Source organism: Pituophis catenifer, unplaced genomic scaffold (genome assembly GCF_029215685.1).
Source record: "Pituophis catenifer annectens isolate HBS135680 unplaced genomic scaffold, rPitCat1.0.hap2 SCAF_2, whole genome shotgun sequence".
Classification (NCBI taxonomy): Eukaryota; Metazoa; Chordata; class Lepidosauria; order Squamata; family Colubridae; genus Pituophis; species Pituophis catenifer.
The window spans coordinates 173941859-173964355 of NW_027256882.1; the positions used below are offsets into that span (position 1 = coordinate 173941859).

At 40.7% G+C, this 22497-nt stretch overlaps 1 protein-coding gene across 1 annotated transcript in view; it reads left to right on the top strand.

Moving 5' to 3' along the window:
- KCND1 (potassium voltage-gated channel subfamily D member 1) overlaps positions 1-22497 on the top strand; it is a 54113-nt gene that overhangs the window by 28477 nt on the left and 3139 nt on the right. Inside the window, exons 2-5 of the mRNA XM_070935126.1 lie at positions 7898-8060; positions 8177-8260; positions 10297-10392; positions 12595-12827. Of these exons, the coding sequence (XP_070791227.1) occupies positions 7898-8060; positions 8177-8260; positions 10297-10392; positions 12595-12827 (576 nt within the window). The remainder of the gene's footprint in view (positions 1-7897; positions 8061-8176; positions 8261-10296; positions 10393-12594; positions 12828-22497) is intronic.

A 22497-nucleotide genomic window follows, 5' to 3' on the forward strand; every position in this document is an offset into this window, starting at 1 on the left:
GACATGACCTGAGATTTGGTTGACATGGATATTTCTGGTATTACAAGGTCAAGATTAATGTGGATTTTAAGAATCACTGTTAGAAGTGCTATATTGAGAATGTAGAATAGATACAAACTGAGATTGCCCCCAAAACATCTATGTGGCTCTCAGCACAAGGAGCATATTATAGATGAGAAATAATAGGCAAACACAAATGGTTAACTTATCACCAGATGCTAGAATTTTATTGAGGGGAATGTAAAATACAGTGTAAAGAATTGGTGGCAGAGGGATATAGTTATCAACGGTTTTCATATTTACTTTCTAGTTAATAAGTTTCTTATTTTTACAATAGGAACTTATTTTTTATTATCTTATTTTTGCAATAATATTAGATTTTGGTTTAGTATTAGTATATCAGGCAGAATAAACTTGGCTTTGGTTTGCTGAGTGCTAGTAAGAATTCAGGTTAGCCAATACATTTATAGGGAATGCAAGTTGGGTAAATATATAAATAAACTTGAAATCCGAGGACAGCCAGAGAGAAACAGTTCTCATAGGCAAGGATGACAAAGTTTGCTGTTTTGTAATAAAGCAAAGATTCTAACTATTATCTGGTTAAAAAATGCATAAAGTTGGAAGTTCAAGGGCTAATGAAAATTGTGATAGCAGCAGCTTACGGCAGCAACCAATTGCAGGAGAGGAGCAGTATGAAACAGGGTACCAGGAAGGAATGGAAGATTGGCTTGATACTCTAAATCAGAGGTCTTCAAACTTGGCAGCTTCAAGACTTGTGGACTTCAACTCCCAGAATTCTCCAGCCAGCATAGCTGCCAAGTTTGGGGACTCCTGCTCTAAATCTAGCACTAATTATAATTCGGTTCTTAGTCCCTGAGACCCAATAGAATAGATAAAGGTATAATCAATATAAGAGTGATTCTGACTCCATGAAAGACACTCTTTCCTCATGCCTGAGCCAAAGAAAGGAGGCTGTGAAGCAATTGTTTCACTACATCACTGTGACAGTGTTCAGGCCAATTCAGATTTGGAGTTAGTAACCCCAGTGGCTATCCTGTGAATCAGTTTTGTCTGTCATTAAAGTTGAACACAAACTCTGCATGCCCAGAATCCCAAGGGATGGATCGCCAAGAGCAGAGATGTACAACTAATTTTCATGAATGTATAGATAATACTTAGTAAAGGTAAAGGTTCCCCTTGCACATATGTGCTAGTTGTTCCCGACTCTAGAGGGCGGTGCTCATCTCAGTTTCAAAGCCGAAGAGCCAGCGCTGTCTGAAGAAGTCTCTGTGGTCATGTAGCTGGCATGACTAAATGCCAAAGGTGCACGGAACGCTGTTACCTTCCCACCAAAGGTGGTCTCTATTGTTGTGGTCCGCCAGCAGCCTGCGGAGCTGGCAGCGGAGTCGGACAGTGATGAGGCTGAGGAAGAACATGGGCCAGTCCTGGAGGCTGGGGAAAGCCTAGATGAGGGCTTTGCGTCGGAGGCAGAGATGGGGCCAGGGCCATCGGGGAGTGAGGTGCGGACTCTGGAGCCTCCAGAGGTTGACAGTAGAGAGGCAGAGGAACAGGAGGAGCCTGTTCCTAGTGCACGCATGAGAAGAGCTGCCAGAAGGCAAGAGCAACGTTGATAGACTTGGTCTTGTCTTGCTGCACTTATCTCTTGTCAGCGTCTTCTGCTTCTGAACTTTTGCCAAGAGAAGCCTTTGGCAGTTTGCCTAATTATACCAAGGTTGGTGATTAGACTGAAGAATTTGTGTTATGAAGAATTTGTTTTGATTTAGTTTGGACTACGCTGAGAATGAGTTAATTTTCAGCTGTTCCAATAAAGTCTGTTTGTTTTGGAACTGTTTGCGTCAACTACTACCTACTTGGGCCTGGGTCACAATATCTGTTTTTCTACTTGCATTTTTTACATGCTTTCGAACTGCTAGGTTGGCAGAAACTGGGACAAGTAACGGGAGCTCACTCCGTTACACAGCACTAGGGATTCGAACCGCTGAACTGCCGACCTTTCGATCAACAAGCTCAGTGTCTTAGCCACTGAGCCACCGCATCCTTCTAGATAATACTTAGTACCTTAGATAACTCCCAGGCTGACTAGCAACTTCATCCAATAGTTTCATGTAGATATTAGAAGGAGGGAGAGAGTCAAGTCCTGAGGCATAATAAAATGGAGGCGCTCAGGAGCAGACACAACTGAGTGGAACTGGCCTTGGAAGAAGAACTATGGTAAAATATGCTTCCCCCAAACCCCTAAGCTTCTGCAAACCTCTTAAGACCCAGCTTGTCTGTCAGACACGGTGGTCAGCAGGTGGATGAGCTGATAAATTACATGAATTTGTTGTTGACTGATTTACCCTCAGCGACCATTTTTTTTCTTTTTGATGTGGCTTTATTAATTGCATTTTGTTTTGTATTGATGTTTTTATTGTGTTAGCCACCCAAAGTCACTTTATGTGAGACGGGCAGCCATATAAATCTAATGAATAAATAAATAAGCTATGATCAATGGTATTGAACACTGCTGAAAGAGCAAGGGAGGCCAGGATGGATGCCCCTGCCCCCATCTCAAGCCCACCAGAAATCATCAACAAGCATGATCAGTACTATCTCAGTACTATAATCCATCCTAAAATCCAACTGAAAGGAATCCAGATAATCTGCTTCCTCTGGGGTCCTTTGGAGTTTCAGACCTATCACCTTCTCAACAACCTTCCCTAATAAGATAATAAATTGGAGACCAGACAAAAGATTAGATTCAGCAGTGCTTATTTTTGTAAGCTGCCTAGAGTCACTGTGAGTTTGGTGACCATATATGTTATATTAATAAATTTAAATAAATAAATAAATAAATAAATGCCTTCTTGTGGACAAGATGAACCACCACTTTACCATGGCAAGCATTCTGTGTCAGAATCTCAAAAGATTGTCCATCTCCGGATAAAAAATGGAATATAATTCTTAATTACTACTGAGAACAATATGAAGATAGATAGGACCTTCCAGGAGCACTAGTGCTGGCTGACTGATTAGTACATAGAATTGAAGGAGAGTGGGGTACAGTTGCATGCAAATATTTGGATATCTGCACAAATTTGTGTTTCAATGAACAATATTTGGAAGCTTTTTATCAGAGAAGATCTAAAGGACTGATTGAAAGAGTACCAAGACTTTGGCACTTCCCACAGTCACTGTTTCTGCTCTGAACCTGTACAAAATTGGACATAGATTATAAGCGTGCATTAAAATTTACAGAAAGAAATGTTTAACTCAGTACCAGGGTGAAGTTTTTCAGCTTGCATGCATAGTTTTGAGTTGGAGTGTTTCAATGTTGGCATGCAAACCACCTGTCCTTGATCTGCTCCAGTAAGTCACAATGTATGTTGGAAACTAGTATAGACTCTGTTTCTAATAGCATGCCTGTATATTTTGCATTTAAACTGCCTATATTTAACTATAAGACCCTTGGATTCAGAACTGTAAAATTTAGTGAAAGCACAGTTCCTGCCCTCCCCTTATTCTTTAACGCAACTGAAATGTGAATGTACAGGGAAGCTCTGGAAATCATTTGGAGAAAGCAATGCTGAGTTGGATAAAATATCTGACCTCCATTTGTTCATTCATTCATTCATTCATTCATTCATTCATTCATTCATTCTGGTCTCTGCTGAATTTTAATATTCAATTACCTGCTTCCTCTCCTTCTTTCCCCAGCACTGGTCCTATTAATGGTCTCCCAAGGGCCCATTCATCAGAACAGAAATAAAGAGTTATTAAGGCCGTAATTCTTGGAACCTGCTGTTCTCTGACAGGTGCCATAGATTCCCACTCTTTAAGTCAACTGGTTACGTGGAGTTTGCTCCATTATAGACTGGAAATGACAGCTAGGTGGTATCCTTGGGGAGGAGGACATACCAGATGGTGAGCAACCAGCTCCATCTACAGAATTTGGGGAAGGTGTCCAGCTCAACCATGAAGCCATACTGCCAGAAACACTGGTCAGCGGTGGGTTTCAGATTAAGTTACTACTGGTTTGCGCGTGCACATGTGCTTGCTTCGTGCGTGCATGCTCCTGGTTTGCGCGCACATGTGCCTGGCCTTCCGTGCATGCATTTTGCTCATGCGCGCACCTTCTGCGCATGCTCCCGGCCTAAAAAATGTGCCTAAATAGGACGGCATAGAGCCAGGGCGGGTGGGCAGGTGGACGCAATTTCCACTACCGGTTTGAGTGAACCAGTCCAAACCGGCTGAATACCATCTCTGACTGGGATATGTGTGGGGGAGTGGTGGGTGGAGAATTTGTCCCTCTGGATCATTAGATGTTATATATTTAGAGGCATTAATATGTTGAAGAAAAAGAGGAGAAGGATTTAAAGCCTGATGCTGGTGGATAAAGAGGAGTGGAAAGAGATTGATTGACTTGAAAATAGCAAAATTTTATTATTTGAAATGTGTTTGCCTGTATTAAATGGGTTAATATTCTTTTAACTGGTTTAATTGATGTGTCAGGCTTGATTTTCCAAGTCCAGTGTCCTGCAGATATATTAGAATACCATCCTCAGCATCAGCATCATCCATCATAGCCCAGAGTCATTGAGAGTTGGGTGGTATACAAGTTTAATAAATTAAATTATTGTAGCCATTAAGTGGGAATTATAAGATTTCATCCCAGCTATATGGAGAATGCAAGGATGAGGTACTCTGCACCAGAATTACATTCAGAGAGATCTCTTTTTAGGGGGAGGGAAGGTCAGTTTCAAAATGAGTTGGGCAATCATGAAATGAAACATTAATTACCTTCACTACTGAAGAACCAGGCTGAAGATTTAAATCTTCTGTAGCAATGGGATTAGAGTTGGTGAAATGGTGAAATTTATATATTGAGTCATATAATTTTTGGATTGTTGCCTTCTGGCAGAAGATACAGAACAATTAAAACTCGGACCACACGTTTTCTGAATAGTTTTTATCCCAGAGCTATAATTGCACTCAACAATGAACTAAAGGGCCACCATCAGTGAGCTGTTGGACAGCATTACTTGGTCTGTTGTGTGGATGTTTGGGTGGTTTAGGGGTGGGGAATTGTGGTAGGTGGGAGTGTGTTTGGGGGATTGTTATGTGTGTTAGACCTGGTCTTTGGGTGTTAAGTGAATTTCATTGTATGGGTATACTGTGTATACTCGTACAATGACAATAAAGTTGTTGTGCTATTATTATTATTATTATTATTATTATTATTATTATTATTATTATTATTTTATTAGTTCTAACCATGCTCACATGCTTATTGGTTTCATTTTGCTGCATGAAGCTTCTTTTGGGACTGAATATTCAAAAAAATGTCAAAAAAGTCTGATTTTTAGTGGCCAATGAAAGTGGCTGAATTTTGGGGAACCGTTTGTAGAACTTTGTCATCATATGTCTTCAGTCTCTTCTCATTGACATGAGTCTATTGATGTAGACACAAATAGAGCATCAGATAATTTCATACCAACATTTGTGATCAATTCCACTAGATGTATTGGATTCCAGCTTCCATCATCCCTATTTCACATGCTGAATAGGAATGATGGGAATTGAAAGCCAACATATTTGGAAGGCACCAGATCAGGTGAGATTGTTTTTCTACTCACTTTACAAGTAAAGAAATTCTTTACAGCAGTCCTGTATATAAAAAAGATGGAATTCCTAATCATCCTTCTACACCAGAGGTGGGTTTCAGCAGATTCTGACCAGTTCTGGAGAACCGGTAGTGGAAATTTTGAGTAGTTTGGAGAACTGGTAGTAAAAATTCTGACTGGCCCCACCCCCATCTATTCTCTGCCTCCCAAGTCCCAGCTGATTGGGAAGAAATGGGGATTTTGCAGTAACCTTCCCCTGGAGTGGGGTGGAAATGGAGATTTTACAGTATCTTTCCCCTGCCATGCCCACCAAGCCGTGCCCACCAAGCCTCACCCACAGAACCGGTAGTAAAAAAATTTGAAACCCACCACTGTTCTACACCACCAGTGGTTCCACTCCCCAGTAATGACATGAAAGTGATCAACCATTGTCTTCTTTGAAGATGTTTTTTCAACTTCTTGATCTAGGGTAGACTTCTGGTATACTGGAGGAATCCCATCCAACTATTACCCAGGGCCATTCCTCTTTAGCTTCTCAGCCTAAAAGCTATTATCTGAATAACTATTAGAATGCCACTTAAATATTGTAAATTTAGTCAACAGTTAAAAAAAACATTTAAATATATGATTAAACCATAAATTACATTCTTGTAATACATATTTAATCATTCCTGTTTTAAACTATACTCAAAACTTACATAATTAGAATAGATATTTTTAAAATGATTTTCAAAAACACGTATGGTAACAGAATTGACCAGAACAGTGAAATGAATAACAAAAAAAAAAAAAAACCCACACCTTAATAGAAATATATTGGAAATTTGTATTGGTCAAAGAAAGTTCAAGTTTATGTGAATCAAAAATTCCAGGCTCGTGCTTACATAATTCTTATGCAGCACACACAACCCAAGCTATCTAGTAGATATGCCACCACTATTATTTAGTCATCCTCCTGGGTCCTTAATAGCAGCTTGTCACATAACTTAACATTTTCACAGCATGGAAATCAAAGATCAAGATCTTTTCATTTGCTTGATTTTTTTTTACATCAAGCTGCTCTTAACAGTGTGCTAGAGGGGTCAATGAAAAATTCAGCATCCCATCCAAAATTTCTCTCCCTCTTCCTCTCCCTCCCTCCCTCCCTCCCTCTCCCTCCCTCTCTCTCTCTCACACACACACTTAATGCCCCCACTCATCTACATATATACACAGCCTGGTTGCTGATTGCAAACCTGAACTTAATTATCCCATGTAGGCTCCTTTGATAAGGCAATGAGCCTGGCTTCAGTTGTGGAACCCACCCACTGACTTTGGAATAAGCCTTGTTTTTTCATCAGAATGGTAATATATAGAGAGGAGTAGAGGTAATACTGCCTAATGTAAAGGTTTATTTTTCTAATGATGAAGAGAAGGGAAGATGTTTAAATGAATAATGGCAATCCTGGTGAACCCCAGTATATTTGCTGGGCAAAACTGACAGTCCATTTCTTATTTGCCAGTCTTTGATTACTTGGTGTTGTGAGGACAGAGGCAGACTGCACAATCTTGGATTCCAGACTTGAAAGTCCTGATTATGCTATTGAGCAGTCAGCTATTTTCTCTCCAGCCTTCTGGAACACTGGCCAAGAAAATCCTTCCAAATACATTGGATTTCAATTCCTTTAATCCAGTGGAATACTACCTAAGGGTTATCGGAATTGAAGCTCAACATATCTGAAAGGCACTAGTTGGTGGAGGGCATATGTTCATTTCTGGGTGTTATAAAATGGAGGGTAACAGGTTTATGTGGGCAATTGTGAGATGGCTTAAGGCAGTGATGGCTAACCCTTTTGCCATCGTGTGCCGAAAGCGGGGTGACTGCGGGGTGGTCATGTGTGTGCTGCCCACACCCATAATTCTATGCGCCCTGCCCCCCTGTACATGTGCGCGACCCCCTCCCCATGCTTTTGGCATGTGATGGCACGGTGGACTCAATAGGCCTGTTTTTCGCCCTCCCCAGGCTCCAGAGGCTTTCTAGGAGCCTGGGGAGGGCGAAAACAGCCTCCCCAACCCGGAGGCCCTCTGGAGGCTGGAAACAGCCCATTTGCTGACTTCCGGTGGGCCCAGAAGGCCCGAAAATCAGCTGGCCAGTGGGCACATGTGTGCTGGAGCTGAGCTAGGGCAACGCTCGTGTGCCCTCAGATATGGCTCCGCGTGCCACCTGTGGCACCCGTGCCATAGGTTCGCCATCACAGGCTTAAGGGCTGCCGTAACTGTCGTATCTCTTGCAGCTATGGTGACATGGTTCCAAGCACCATTGCAGGGAAGATCTTTGGATCCATCTGTTCTCTAAGTGGGGTGCTGGTCATCGCCCTTCCTGTACCTGTCATTGTTTCCAACTTCAGCCGTATCTACCACCAGAATCAGCGGGCAGATAAGCGACGAGCTCAGCAGGTAGATTTTGGGAGAGGAGGGGGAGGAGGAGAAGGAGGAGGAGGAGACCACATACACGGGGAACTCAATTATCTGTGACATTCCACAAATAGTTCTCTGTGTTTCTCCCTTTACAGAAAGTTCGCCTGACCCGAATACGACTGGCCAAGAGTGGCACTACCAACGCTTTTCTTCAGTACAAGCAGAATGGAGGCCTTGAGGTATGAACTCAATTCTCTGTTCAACCTGGTGCCCTCAGTTTTCTCCATGCTGGGCATCCTTAAGATAGTGGCACAGATTTTCTTAAACCAATTGACTTTTCCTAGGTAAGGAAAACAAGGATCAGCATGAATGGGAAACACATGTTCCTCTTTGTTTGGGCCAATATGCTCAGTTTTTGTTATTGCAGTCAAAATGAGCAAACCTAAACCTTTGATCTTTGGAGTTGACTACAGCTGGGCTGTAGACATTTTCTCTCCATTGCATTCCATCAGTGTTAAGATTAATTTGCCAGAGCTGCATGTTAAGCCAAAGATAATTTTAGGCAGAGCTAGTTGCTGAAAGATAAGGAAAAAAAAGAGAGAAAAAGAATGGGATACACCAGCCCTCTTTCCCTTTCTTGGCCATCCACTTTCTGTCACATCTGTTATTGTTTTTCTCTCTCTTGATCTGTTTTTCTATCTCCCCATTTTATTTACTTTATTTATGGGGATGCATGCAGCACTTAGCCTAATTTCAGGAACAATCTGCAAATGATCAGTCTAGACCTCTGGCAAAAGGAGTCTGTCTCTTCTCTGGCAAAAAGAGAGGTGGATGTGATTGTTTTCAGAGGGCTTTTGAAATTAGGCTGAGTACCATGTTCATCCCCAGAGCCAACAGTTACACATCCTTGGGCCAAGCTTAGAACAGAGCTTCCTCTATGAGTCACTTGCGGAAACCAATGCTGGAATGCTCTTCCCCAGGGAATAATTCTGGTTCTCTATTATCTCCCACACTTGTTAATATAATCACAAAATCCCTCGAATGGGTTCATTGGAAACGTTGGCATTTGGTTTAGATTTATGCCCAAGATTCCCATCTCTATTTCTCCCTCTCATCAAATCTAGGGGAAGCTGTGAACTTCTTTTGTGCAAAGTCCCATTCATTAATGAGAGCAATTTAATTAAAGTGCTGTCCAAATAAAAAAAGGCTCGGTTCAAGCATTGCATTATACTACAAAATAATTTGTTTTGTGTTGGCTTGGGTGAGCACATGTATTTACCTAGCCCATTTTCATGTATTCAACAAATAGCAACTAAAACAAATCATAGTTTACTAGGTTTGAACCCATTCATTGTTAAGGATAGAGGAAGACTGGCTGAAGAAACAGCTACTCTGGATGGTCTCAAAGGACCCAATTCATAGCTCCTGGACTTTTAGGGGCTACTGTTGTCCTAATACCTTTCTATCAGCTTTAGCTGATTCAGATTGTGTCTTCTCTGATGCAATAAACTTAACTGCTGTCATTCATGCATTGGTGTTTTCCAAATATTCTGTGAGTCAGAATGTCCTTGAAGATGGTTTGGAAATGTCAAGGGCTGCACAATGCAGCTTCCTACATTGCTGTCAAGTCTTGCACCATTTGATTTTTGTTCTGATTGCTAATTCTTCCCCCTTTGTTTGTCAATACTTTGATCTTAGCTAATGCAGGCATCATGGAAGCCTACTCTTAAATTATTTGTTTATCTTATTTGTGATATATTATATGAACAGTAAGTAAATATTTAAAAAAAAAATAACTTCAAAAGTCTAATCCAGTGCTCCTCAAATGTTCTAATCTCAATTCCAATTTTAAATAAGCTCCCGACTTTATATTGCAACTGGAGTATTCTTTGTTGGAAGGCTTCCTATCTTGCAAAATATCAATTCCCTATAGACAGAAAGGTAGTCCATTAGAGAGGACAAATATAGCCACACCCTAACCCTGCAGTATTATTTTCTAAATGCAGAAACCTTCTTTTCAATGGAAGGCACTCAGATACTTGGCTACCCTTCTTGCAATCTGAATTACAGTAATCTAAATATATTTAAAAGTTGAATAGGTTTTAAACCTTATGTATTTAGGCGTTTTCCCCATTTTTACATTTCTATTTGCGTGTCCAATGAAGGCTCTGATAATTTAGATATGTGGATATTCAAGCTGGAGCTACCAATTGTTGAAATGGAATGGTTATGTCCATCAGATATCCCATCTGCCTTTATCATCTTTCTCCATCAGGACAGAGATCCTGATTCACATGCCTTGGCAGTGCGAAACCGATCAGCTTTTGAACAACAGCACCACCATCTCTTGCACTGCTTGGAGAAAACTACAGTGAGTAATAAGAAGGGGGGATCAAAATAGAGGAGGAATCAAAAAAGGGAGGAATGGAAAGAATTTGGGAAACAGAAGTGGGACTGGTGGGTGAAGCCTGCATTTGTATTTACAAATGAAATCTGCTTTCTGTCCAACACCTTGTGAGCCAATCTTCCCACTTTATTTATTTATTTATTTATTTATTTTATTTATTTTTAAATTTATATACTGCCCTTCTCCCTGAGGACTCAGGGCAGTGTACAGCCAGAATTAAAAAACATGAAATACAAATATTAAAAACAATTAATATATATATAAATTTGGCCCAAAATTAAAAATACAAACCAATTAAAACATTTAAAATTTCTTCTTAAGCCAGCTCGGCTTGCTGGAAAAAGTGAGTTTTAAGGGCACGGCGGAAGGCACTTTACACTCTAGAAAATAGTAAACTATGATTTTGATGCTCAGATGGAATAATGGGACTTTTGTTACTAAATACTTGAGGGTTTCTTATTGAGGGAGAGGTTGGAACTGTGCTCATCTTATTTCTAGGCAGTTCCCCCCCCCCGATATATAACATGAAGAACCTCACCCAAAATAAAAGCAGCAACATTAAAGGGGAGAGGCTTGTTGCAGTGACTTTGTAGGGAAGATCCCCCTCTCTCCCAATAATGGTTTAATTGCTTCTGGTAGAATGTTTGTTACTTTTTATTGCAACAAGGATAACAGAAGTGCAGATTGCCAGTAGATGCAAAATTAAATTAGTTACACCCAGTGGTGAAATCCACATTTTTTTAATACCGGTTCTGTGGGTGTGGCTTGGTGGGTGTGGCTTGGTGGGTGTGGCAGGGGAAGGATATTGCAAAATCTCCATTCCCATCCCACTTTGGGGCCAGCCAGAGATGGTATTTGCTGGTTCTCGGAATTACTCAAAATTTCCATTACTGGTTCTCCAAACTGCTCAAAATTTCCGCTACCGGTTCTCCAGAACCTGCTGGATTTTATCCCTGGTTACACCCCTTTTGATGTTTAGTATTAAATTATAGTTTAATTATTAAAATATAGTACAGGACAGAAATCTTAGGATCCTATGTAGGTCTTGAAAGACTGAATTGTAGCCCCCAGAAGCTGGGGTGGTGGTAGCAGCATAGACACACTTTAATTGAGTATAACTCTGGAAACTGCATATAGTTTAAAATTTAAACTGTAAGTGACTATCAAACTAGAATTCATATGGAGCTGTCCAAGGTCCTGTTTTCATTTGCTCTTGGTGCAGAACTACTTTTGCCTTGATTTTGTTTATCTCAGCTGAATTTCATCACTGTCTTAACATTGCTCATCTTGATTGGAATATGACTGCTTAGATTTGATATGACAGTCTGAACTGATTCTACAGGTTTACAAATGTATGTTCTATATTTTTCTGCTCTAGTTGACAACTAATGAATTAGAAATGAGCATGATTATGTTTTGCAACAACATTAATTTACTAGAATAGTTAAAACAAGGGGCAGCAATGAAGGACAAATTTATCTTCAGGCTTGAGGAAATGGTAATAAGATAACAGACACACTGTGAAATAAGACAAGTGATTGGTATTGCGTGCCCTCCCGCCACCCTTTTTTCATAAAAAGCTGTTGGTGGCTGAATTTGCAGTAACTGACCCAAGAAGGGGATCTTAGAGTTTTATTACTATGTCAATAAAAATGTCAGTTCAGCACAGGAAAAAAGGCAGAAACTATATTTTTAGTCATTGGGAATGGAATTGATAATAAAAGTGCTAGAATCATAATGCCTTAATACAAATTAATGGTGTCACCATTCTTAATATCCTATTCATAGTCTTTTTTTAGTTGCGGTCAGTATTTCTCAGAAGAGTATCGAGCTGAGAATGCAAAAACAAAGTAATCCAAATTATTAAATATTGTTGGAGCAATGAGGAAAAGTTACAATATTTGAGGCTTTTCATCTTAGAGGGGGGGAAAAAGAGGCAAGTGGCCATAATAGAATTGTATTAAATTACACATGATGTGAAGAAAGTGTTTAGGGGAAAACTCTGATGAAGTGTTAATTAAGTAATCTGATAAGAGCACATTTGAAGAGTGAAGGGCCGTTTGGGAGTAAGAATAGGTTTGTCCACTCACATCAACCTCTATTATTATTTTTCTCCTTCTCTCTCTCTTCCCCTTCCCCGGCATTTTTTTTTTCACCCACATGCAGAGTCATGAGTTTACCGATGAACACACCTACAGTGATTTTTGTCTGACTGAGCCCCTGGGTTACCGCACCAGCCGCAGCACCTCTCTCTCCTCTCAGCAAGGAAGCACCTCCTGCTGCCCCCGCCGCAACAGGCGTCGCACCACCCGCCTCACCAACTCCACCATGTCTGTGAGCCGTGCCAGTGCTCAAGAGCTGGATATGTTGAACAGCCAGAAAAGTGCTGCCCCCCAGAGGTAGGAAGTATGCCTACAGCTTTTAACACCCAATCATTGGGAAGAACGGATTGCTTCCACTTGCATTATTCATGCTCAAAAAAACTTTGATTACATCTATTATTTGCAGGAAAGAGTGAGGATGGGGGAGACACAGCTCAAATATATTACCAAAGCTATTCAGTATAGAGAGAAAATTCAGCTCAGTAGCAAAGCATTTTAAGCAAGCATTCTCAGGTTTAATCCCCAGAAGTTCCCTGCCTGAAGGGCCCTGACAACCAGTGCTGACTGTATTAGATTCACAGGGTTTTTTTTTTAGATTGATATGCTGGTAATATAAACTGTGTCTCACTAGTGCTAAAAAATAAAATAAATATAAACAAATAAAATTTTTAAAAACTCATGACCTTTCAGAAGTCCCTTTATCTACCATGATTATCATTTGGTTGGGGCTGCTGGGAGTTTTAGTTGGGTAATATCTGGAGTGCCACTGGTTCCCCATCTCTGCCTTCCTCCCTGAAGACCAAAGACCATCTGTAGAGTATGTAAAAATACCTCATGGTGACGTATAAAAAATACTCCTAGAATGGAGTGCAATTAAATCTGTTGACTTGAACTCCAGGTCACCAAAGTTTTGCAATAATAAATATGTTAGTTGCCTTCGCTGTAGTTAAGAAAGTTTTTAAAAAGTCTGGATAGTGGACATTGCAACACCTGGAGACAGCAGAATAGAAGGGAAAGAAAATCACAAAATACAAAGACCTGCAAGAGAAGTAGAACAACTGTGCCAAAAGAAAGCAAACATGGTAGCAATAGGAATAGGCACCTTGGGTGCAATTCCAAAACATTTGGAGCACCACTTAAACATCATTGGCATTGATAAAAATCCCCAATTGCAAAAAAGCTGATTTACTTGCAACAGGGTACATCCTGCGACAATACCTCTTAACACCATCAAACAAAAACATTTGCCCACCCCAGGTCCTTGGGAAGGAGTTGACAGGAGAACAAAAATGCCAAATCCGCCATCTCTGCAAAACTAGCCATCTTCAAAGTCCATTCCTCGATAGTAGGCAAAGCTTCATTCTTCCAATATTTACCTATCAACAATCTTGCTGCTGTTATCATATACAATATCAGTTTTATTTCACCCCGTGTAAAACCCTTAACTATACCCAATAAAAACAACTGTGGAGAAAATTGAATTTTTTTCCTCAAAACATTCTGCATGACCCACCAAATTTTTATCCAAAAAGCCTTAACTTTCCTACAGGTCCACCAAACATGATAATACGTAGTGTCTAGACATTCACATCTCCAGCATTTTGGCTGAACATTAGGGTACATACATGACAACTTTTTAGGATCTAAATGCCATCTATAAAACATTTTATAGAAATTTTCTCTCAGGTTTTGCGACTGTGTAAATTTAACATTCTGAACCAGATTTCAGCATATTTAAAAGACTGTTCACAAGAGACTTATGAATGGGAATGGAAAAGGTGGATAGAATATGTTCAGAACAAATACCAAACTAGAAAGTATCAAATAGCTTTTATTTGAAAATAATGTATTAGAAATATCTTAATGTAAAGAGACAAAGAGGAAAAATTATACAGGGGGAGGGATGGGTTCAAGCTTATATATCAGTGTTATTAGTTATGAGTACATAATAGGGAAGTCCGGGGGGGGGAGGGTTAGGGAGGGTTAGGGAGGATGGGAAGTTTGGGGAGGGAGGTGGGGGGGGTGAAAAAAGGGGTGAAAATGTAATTGTAAAACTTTTGCAATAAAAAAAAAATGCCAAATCCAATCTAAACATCAAGCTGACTGTTTGATTGAATATATGGCAATATAATATATTGCCATAGCTGCTTCCCTTCCATCTCTTGCATAACTGATTTTACAGCTAATAAATATGACCAGATTTGTTTAATAATACAGTGGATCTGATTGTACTTGCAGCTCAGTATGCTGTCAAGTACAACCAGATCCACTGCAGGATGAAGCATAAAGGACATTTATGACCAGTTTACTAAAAAAAAAATCTGTTTGGGCTCTGCAGGAGGAGGTTGGGCAGTTATGGCCTTAACAGAAATAGATAGACTGGATAGAGAAGTTTAGGGTAAGAGTTAGGTTAGCTTAGGGAAGGGGTGTCAGACTCAATTTCATTGAGGGCTGGATCAGGGTTGTGTTTGACCTTGGGGGGCCGGGGTGAGCATGGACAGGGTGGACATGGAAACCTCAACATCACTTGTTTTCTGCCAGTGAAAATGGGCTCCTGAACTCCGTTTTCAGCTGTGATGGCCTCCTGCAACCCTCTGCCAGTGAAAACAGAGCTCGGGAGGGCCACGGGTGCTTTTGCTGGCAGAGGCACCGTGGGCTGGTTCTTCACTGTTTCCAGGGTGGCCCCATGGGCCAGATTTAAGCACCCTGCATGCCAGATCCTTGAGTTGACACCCCTGGGCTAGGGCAACATGGAGGAAGTGATCCAAGAATATACCGTATTTTTTGGAGTATAAGATGCACCTTTTTCCCCACAGAAAGAGGGTGCGTCTTATACTCTGAATGTAGCCCCGCCCAGCCTTACAAATGGAGATTTCAGAAGCTGAAAGAAGCCTCTGAAAGAAGCTTCAGAAAAAAAGCCTCAGAAACGAAGCTTCAGAAAAAAAGCCTCAGAAATGAAGCTTCAGAAAAAAAGCCTCTGAAAGGCTTTTATCTAAAATAATATGGCAAGCAACAAAGGAAGAATCAGTAAAGGTTCTAACCATACTATGTTAACAAATCTGGAGAATGACACAATAACCAACAGATCCGGAAGAGGTTAATCTACATACCAATACCAAAGAAAAGAGATTGAACAGAGTACAGATAGTTCTTCAGAATAAAAGCCTCTGAAAGAAGCTTCAGAAAAAAAGCCTTTTTTTCTGAAGCTCTGTTTCAGAGGCTTTCAGAGGCAGAAAAAAAAAAGCAAGAAAAAAAAAAAAGCAAGGCACAGAGCTCACAACCAAGGAACCTGTTGCTAAAATTCACATCTGGAAACAGCTGATTGGGGGTATTCCGGGAGGCCAATCCACCTACCAATCAGCTTTTTCTTGTTTTCCTCCCCAAAGACTAAGGTGCGTCTTATACTCGGTTGCATCTTATACTCCAAAAAATATGGTGACATATTAGTGCCTCTGGACTTTGCCCCAGGCCTATTTTTTCCACACTTTTGGTCTACTTTGGTGTTCTTGCTAAACAATGAATTATCCATACTAGCCAAATGGCTTAGCTTGAAGGTTCAGCATTTCCCCTCCAGTGAAAGCACAACGTTTTTGGTTCTTTTTCAAGTTCAGGTTAACTTTGTTTTTGAATGGAATGCCAAAGTTCTGCTCTGCAAGGTAGACAAATCAGGAAACATGCTCCACAAGATGACTGGAACTCTATTTGATTAAGTTAGGTTGTAGTAACAGAATTGTATAAATCTGTTGTGTTTCCCTCACTCTTATCTCCAGGCAGTCATGGAAGCCAGTCAGAGTTTCTTTTTCATGGTTTCCCCAAAGCTTAACTGATACTTCTTCTGCTCCTCTTGTCCTAATGACTTCTGGATGCCTTCTCCAAGGTCAATTCCATGGCTTGCTTATCAGAATTACATTCCAAAATCAGAACTAGAACAGGATTAGAACAAGAGCTGGGTAAAATCAAGCTGGGATGTAAAAAAAAAAAAATCAAGATGTCATCCGTGACCATGTGATTGAAGCCCCACCTCTCTTTATAGCATCACGATGAACATTAGAAAGCAGCAGGACACCTATCATATAGTCATTAGTGCCATCTTCAATGTTTCTTTCCCCTTCTCCATGGATGCTGATGGGGCCGGGCCAAAAAATAAAATAACCTCAAAAGTAATTACTATAATTACCTATGTGTATTTGTAATTTTCCTCTTCTTGTGCACTGAAGGTGGCATCTCAGTGTCAACAGTGGTTGATGTAATCCCGATTGTCCTTTCAAAGTTTACAGTTTTGTATGGGGGTTTAACTGGCTCATTTGAACTTACTCCCATTTGGATATTGCTTTGAACGAAATGCGGATAATAAATGATAGGTAAATTAGTGATTGCAAGGAGCATGGAAGCTTAGAGTGTCAGAAAAGTTCACTATTTCTCCATAAGATGGGGGCAGGGGCTTGGAAATGGAGATAAGACCTTCTGCTTTGGCCACTTATTTTATGGGGCAGATCAGGACTCCTGGCTGAAGATTCCCATGCATGACCTAGAGCAGAGCTAGAGCAGGGGAAAAGTGATCTGATGGCCCCACATCTGTTTGCACTCCATCTTCTACAATACCTTGCTGACTCCTGCCTGTCCCAGAGGAAAGCATCCCCTAGAAGATCTGGATGGCCACAAGTCTATTGGCCAGGAGCTTAAGCGAGTTTTATTATTTGTTTGTTTTGTTTTGGGAATAGTCTTTTGATTCCAGTCATGTATTAGGGTGTGGATTGTATACAGGTAGTCCTCAACTTACAACTATTCATTTAGTGACTATCCAAAGTTACAATGGCACTGAAAAAAAGTGAGTTATGACCTATTTTCACATTTATGACCATTGCAGCATCACTACAATGATCAAAATTTGGACGCCAGCTTGACAACTGGCACGTGCTTATGATGCTTGCAGTGTCCCAGAGTCATGGGATCATCTTTTGGGACCCTCTGACAAGCAAAGTCAATGGGGAAGCCAGATTCGCTTAACAACGGTGTTACTTACTTATCAGCTGCAGTGATGCCCTTAACAACTGTGGCAAGAAAGGTCATAAAATGGGGCAAAACTCAACAACTATCTTGTTAAGTAACAGAAATTTGGGGCTCAGTTGTGGTCACAAGTCAAAGATTACCTGTAATGGTTTTAGGAATTATGCTATTGTTTGGGGGGGGGGTTGCTCTTGTATGCCACCCAGAGTCACCTTTGTGAGATGAGGAGCTATACCAATTGTTCAACTAAGTAAATGAATCAGGGCTGGTGGTTAAAGGTAAAGGTTTCTGATGTCTGACTCTAGGGGGCGGTGCTCATCCCTGTTTCCTAGCCAAGGAAGTCTGCGTTGTCCGAAGACAATTTCTGTGGTCATGTGGCCAGCATGGCAAAGGTGCACGGAACGCTGTTACTTCCCACTAAAGTGGTACCCATTAATCTATTTGCATTGACATGCTTTCTAACTGCTAGGTGGGCAGGAGCTGGGGCAAGTAAAGGGAGCTTACCTGGTCTCAAACAAGGGGTTTTAAAATCTTTAACTGCTGAGCCATTGTTCCCCTTATTGCTGGTGGCTGATGGGAATGAAATCCTAAACTCCTGGAGGACACCCTTTGCCTTCTTAGACTAACACATGAGCTATGTTCTCAGTTGCTTAATACATATGAGATCTATGCCATGCAGTTCTATTGATTGATTTATTATATTATTCATAGGCTGCCCTTCAAGATTAACTCTCCCCTTGTGGTTTGTAACATATTAAAATTTAAAATTTTCTTTAGAACTCTTTACAATTCAGAGCCCTGTAAGCTAGAAATATTGTAACAGGGTTACAGCAATGTTATGGCAGCAATAATATGCATCAGTGCTCAAAAGTACACCCCATTGTGTTAAGTGGGACAGACGTGAGTTTTCACTTATTCCATTATATAGAACTGCTGCTTTTGTGGTTCTAATTTGATAGTGATTAACTGCAGGTGTCAGCAAGTAGCTGACCTTGGCTAATTCCCCAGAATCAAAGTTGATCTGACCTGGTTCACACATGGATGGGAAATCACCAAGAACCTGCTAAAACTATAAAGCAAATGGTTTATAGTTAAGATCCCACTTATTTTATTTAAATGGACTTTTGAGGGATGTAGGGGGCATGGGTGATCACACAAGGGCTCCCTTAAGGGCTTTAAGATGGAAAGTGGGAATTATTTCAGTGCAATGGGAGGCACTGCTGAAAATCAGATTTTTCTGCCTGATTTTATTGTGCTATTCGGCTCCTCTAGGGCCATAAAGAGGTGCTGCATGGTATGAGTCCTTGCCTCACATGGCTGTACTCACAAAACACACTATATTACTTCCCATCAGAGTGCGGAGGCAAGGAATGCTATGGGTCCCCTCTCCTAAGAGGGCCATTTAGTGGAATCAAGAAAAAGGGCATTCTCTGTAGTGGCTCCCTCCCTACAGAGATAAAATTGGCTCTCACTCTCACACTATTTTACAAGGCCCTGAAGACCTGGTTCTGCCCACAGGCCTGTGAAGCCTAGGATGATATGAAGCCCATCAACTGGCTGGTATGGTTTTTGTTGCCCCAGAAATATTGGTTTTTGTACTGGGCTTTTATCTTTGTAAACGTCTTGGAGTCAGTGAGTGTGTGTTGGGCAGCCATATACATTTTCTTAATTAAGCCTTGGCTTAATACGCTGCATGAGCCCAATTACTGTGATTCATTAACCCTAAAGGCTTATATATTGTATGACTCCAGCCACTGCAGTGTCAAAATCATAATGGTTTTATTTGTTTTGTGAACTTCTCCAATGTTGGTTTATTCAGGAAAAGCATGCTTAAGCAAACCATAGCTCATTCTGAACCAAGCTGGAACTTGTCTTTACTGTGCTAGCTCCTTCCTACTCTATACATAAGACCTGTTCAAGCCTTTCTTGCTTGAAGATATAACAGATATATCAGTTTTTCCTAGTTCTGGGATCAGATGTGTGAGTCTGGGTGGGAATGATAAGAACTGAAGTCCGGTACCCAAAGGGCATTCTGGAAAGCTACATTAGAGTGGGGATCTGCCTATAACTGATGAAAGATGAGATCAAAAGGTTGGAGGGAGGCTTTCCATCTCTCCACATAACCGTTTCCATTTTCCTGGGACGATTCATTCCTGCTTAGTGCAGATTTAAGATTGAGTTGCACTAACAAGTGAGGGGAGAGGATGGTACTTTAGTTGATTAAATCACCAAAAGGAAAAAAAATGTTTTTAACTAAAGGAGTTATCAAACATTCCATGGACACAATTTTAATAAACGTCCCTGTTTCAAGAATGATGCTGGCGAAAGCTGAATTGATAGATGGGTTTGAATGGAAAGAAAAGACTGAAAGAGGCTGGACAATGCAAGCACAGAGAAAAGAAGTTTAGGGAAGAAACATAAAAGCCACTTCCATTATCTGAAGGAAATGATAGGGAGAATGGCTGACTGCTTATTGGTACCCATTCAGCAAGAAAAAGAACCTATTGCAGGAAAGCAGGCATAGCATCAGCATCTGGAAGAGCCAGAAGAAGCATTCTCTGGGGAGAAGCATTCAGTCATGGGTGTTTTGTGTCAGAACTAGATGGCTTTTGATTACTGCTCTAGGCTCCGTTTGTGCTATTTCTGTTGAATCTTCCAACAGAATGAAGAGCTTGTCAATCAAAAGGATGAGTTAAGTATCTGCAGATTGACTGCTATAAATGTGATCTCTCTCCCCCCATCTCCCCCTCCTTGCAGTAATTGACTCAGCTGCTCTGATGCAACTAGACATTCAAAGGAGAAAGAATTAGCCATAATATAATTGAACTACTGCATAGGAAATGGAAGAAACCAACTTTCATATACTGAGATGGGCAAAGATAGGCAGAAGAATGCACACCCAGCTATAAAATGGATGCTGGCTGGGTGCAGGGATCTCAGCAGCCTAAGGGCTGAAGGGAAAACGGGCAGATAGGTGGAAAAACCCTAGGACACAGGAGGACACAGGAGACCAAGGAAACCTCCTTGGGGTCTGAAATATGGAAGCAACAGTATCCAAGAGACAGATCAGCAGGAGACACGGTCAGCAACTCAAGAAGGTAGCTGAGATGAATTTAATATATGAATGATAAGCCAAATGTTAGGCTGCTGTTGAATTCAATTCCTTAATTTCAGCAGGACTCATGTTTCTTACAGCTTTTTGAAATAATGGATCTTCTGCCACCTCCTGGTAGAAGAATGGCAACACCAGAGGAATAGTACCGAACCAAGAGTCAAGAGTCAACTTTCCCATTGGCATATACAGCAAAAGAAACTCCTGGGACATTATTTTACCAAGATTTTACTTTACCGATAGATCCATATAGATATAGAAGAAGCAAAGTCGGTTCTGAGGCTTTGGCGTGAAAGGTAGCATAGTTAAACTTCCCCTTTTCCTCCCTGGGCTACCCCGTGTCCATTATCCGCCAATACCATTCTATCATTTTATTTTGGGAAACAGTCTGTGCCGCACGAAAGGGTCCCATCAGGCGACCTTGAAATGTCGGGACTTTCTCAGGCTGCAAATGGCTCACATAAATAGACATGAGTAAGAAACATGAGTCTTGCTGAAATTAAGGCTAGTACTTAGGAACTGAATTCAACAATGTTGGAGACCTGCAGCCTAACACTTGGCTTATTTTTTGAAATCATGGATCTTCTGCCACCTCCTGGTAGAAGAATGGCAACACCAGAGGAATAGTATCAAACCAAGAGTCACCAAAGTCATTAGGTTAGAATTAGAAAGGTCTACTAATCATTGCCCTAACTTGGCATGTACACATTAGGTTAACTCAGAGGTGTGTGTCTTTCTTTATTTGAAAGCCACAGCCGACTTAACTCAGCAAGGCTGTATTCCAAAAGTAGATGAGGAAATGCTCCATGGGGTTCAGGGGTTTTAAGAAGTGAAATGAGTGCTTAAGACTTTGAAAAGTTTCAAGCACACAAATGGCTCCATAACTCCCAAACACAAAAACATTCAAAGCCAGGGTCTGAAATATTATAACCCAAGCACTTGGACATCTGTATGGGTCACAATAGAGATGTTAGAGGATTGCACTCCAAAGCCCTTTTGCCTGATGTGAACTCAGCTAATTGTGGCTTGCAAACCATGGCCTACAACTTAGCCAGTTGTGTGAACCCAGCCATTTAGATCACACACACACAGTAAGCCACAATGTGTTTAGTTTATTTATGGCAGTTTTAGTATGTTGTATGAATGCAGCCAGTGTTTGTAAACTGTATTTACCGTAATTGTTTAGCTTGTTGCCTGGACCTCATCAGTGGTAAACTTCCTTTTTATGCTTTGACTTAAAACTTTCCCCACTTTTACTGTATATTTCTTTATTTTTTTTAAAAAAATATTATATACAATTTTACAAAGTGAAACAGATAAACACAAAATTGTATAAAAAAAAAGTTACAAAATGAAGAGAGGTGAATAAAAAAAAGTGTTAAATCTCTTACCGGGACATTTCTGAAATTGGGTTACATCATGAGGAAAGAATTACATTCTGTATCTGCTGAAAGATGTACCTCCTCAGCCTTGGTTGAGCTTTTAAAATGCTCATGCATGACTAAGAATAATTTTCCTTTGAAAGCACCACTGGTATAAGAAAAGCAATGCAGACAGGAAGCCTTCAGAGGCAAGTTTTCATTCCATTAAAACCTCTGATACTTGAATGGCCCACAATAGGTGTGAAAAATTTACCTCAGACATATTCATCTCTTTAGCTTTCCTGAAATGACTTCCTTTCTTCCCTCCCTCTTTTCTTCCTCAGTCCCTCCCTCCCTGTTGGCACACATATACTGTATTAAATCACTTATGCTGTCTTTTTTTGGGGGGGGGGTCTCTTGAAGAAGATCAAATAGAGTCTTCCTTTCAAATGATTGACCCACCATAATAGCCACGTCAAAATATGGA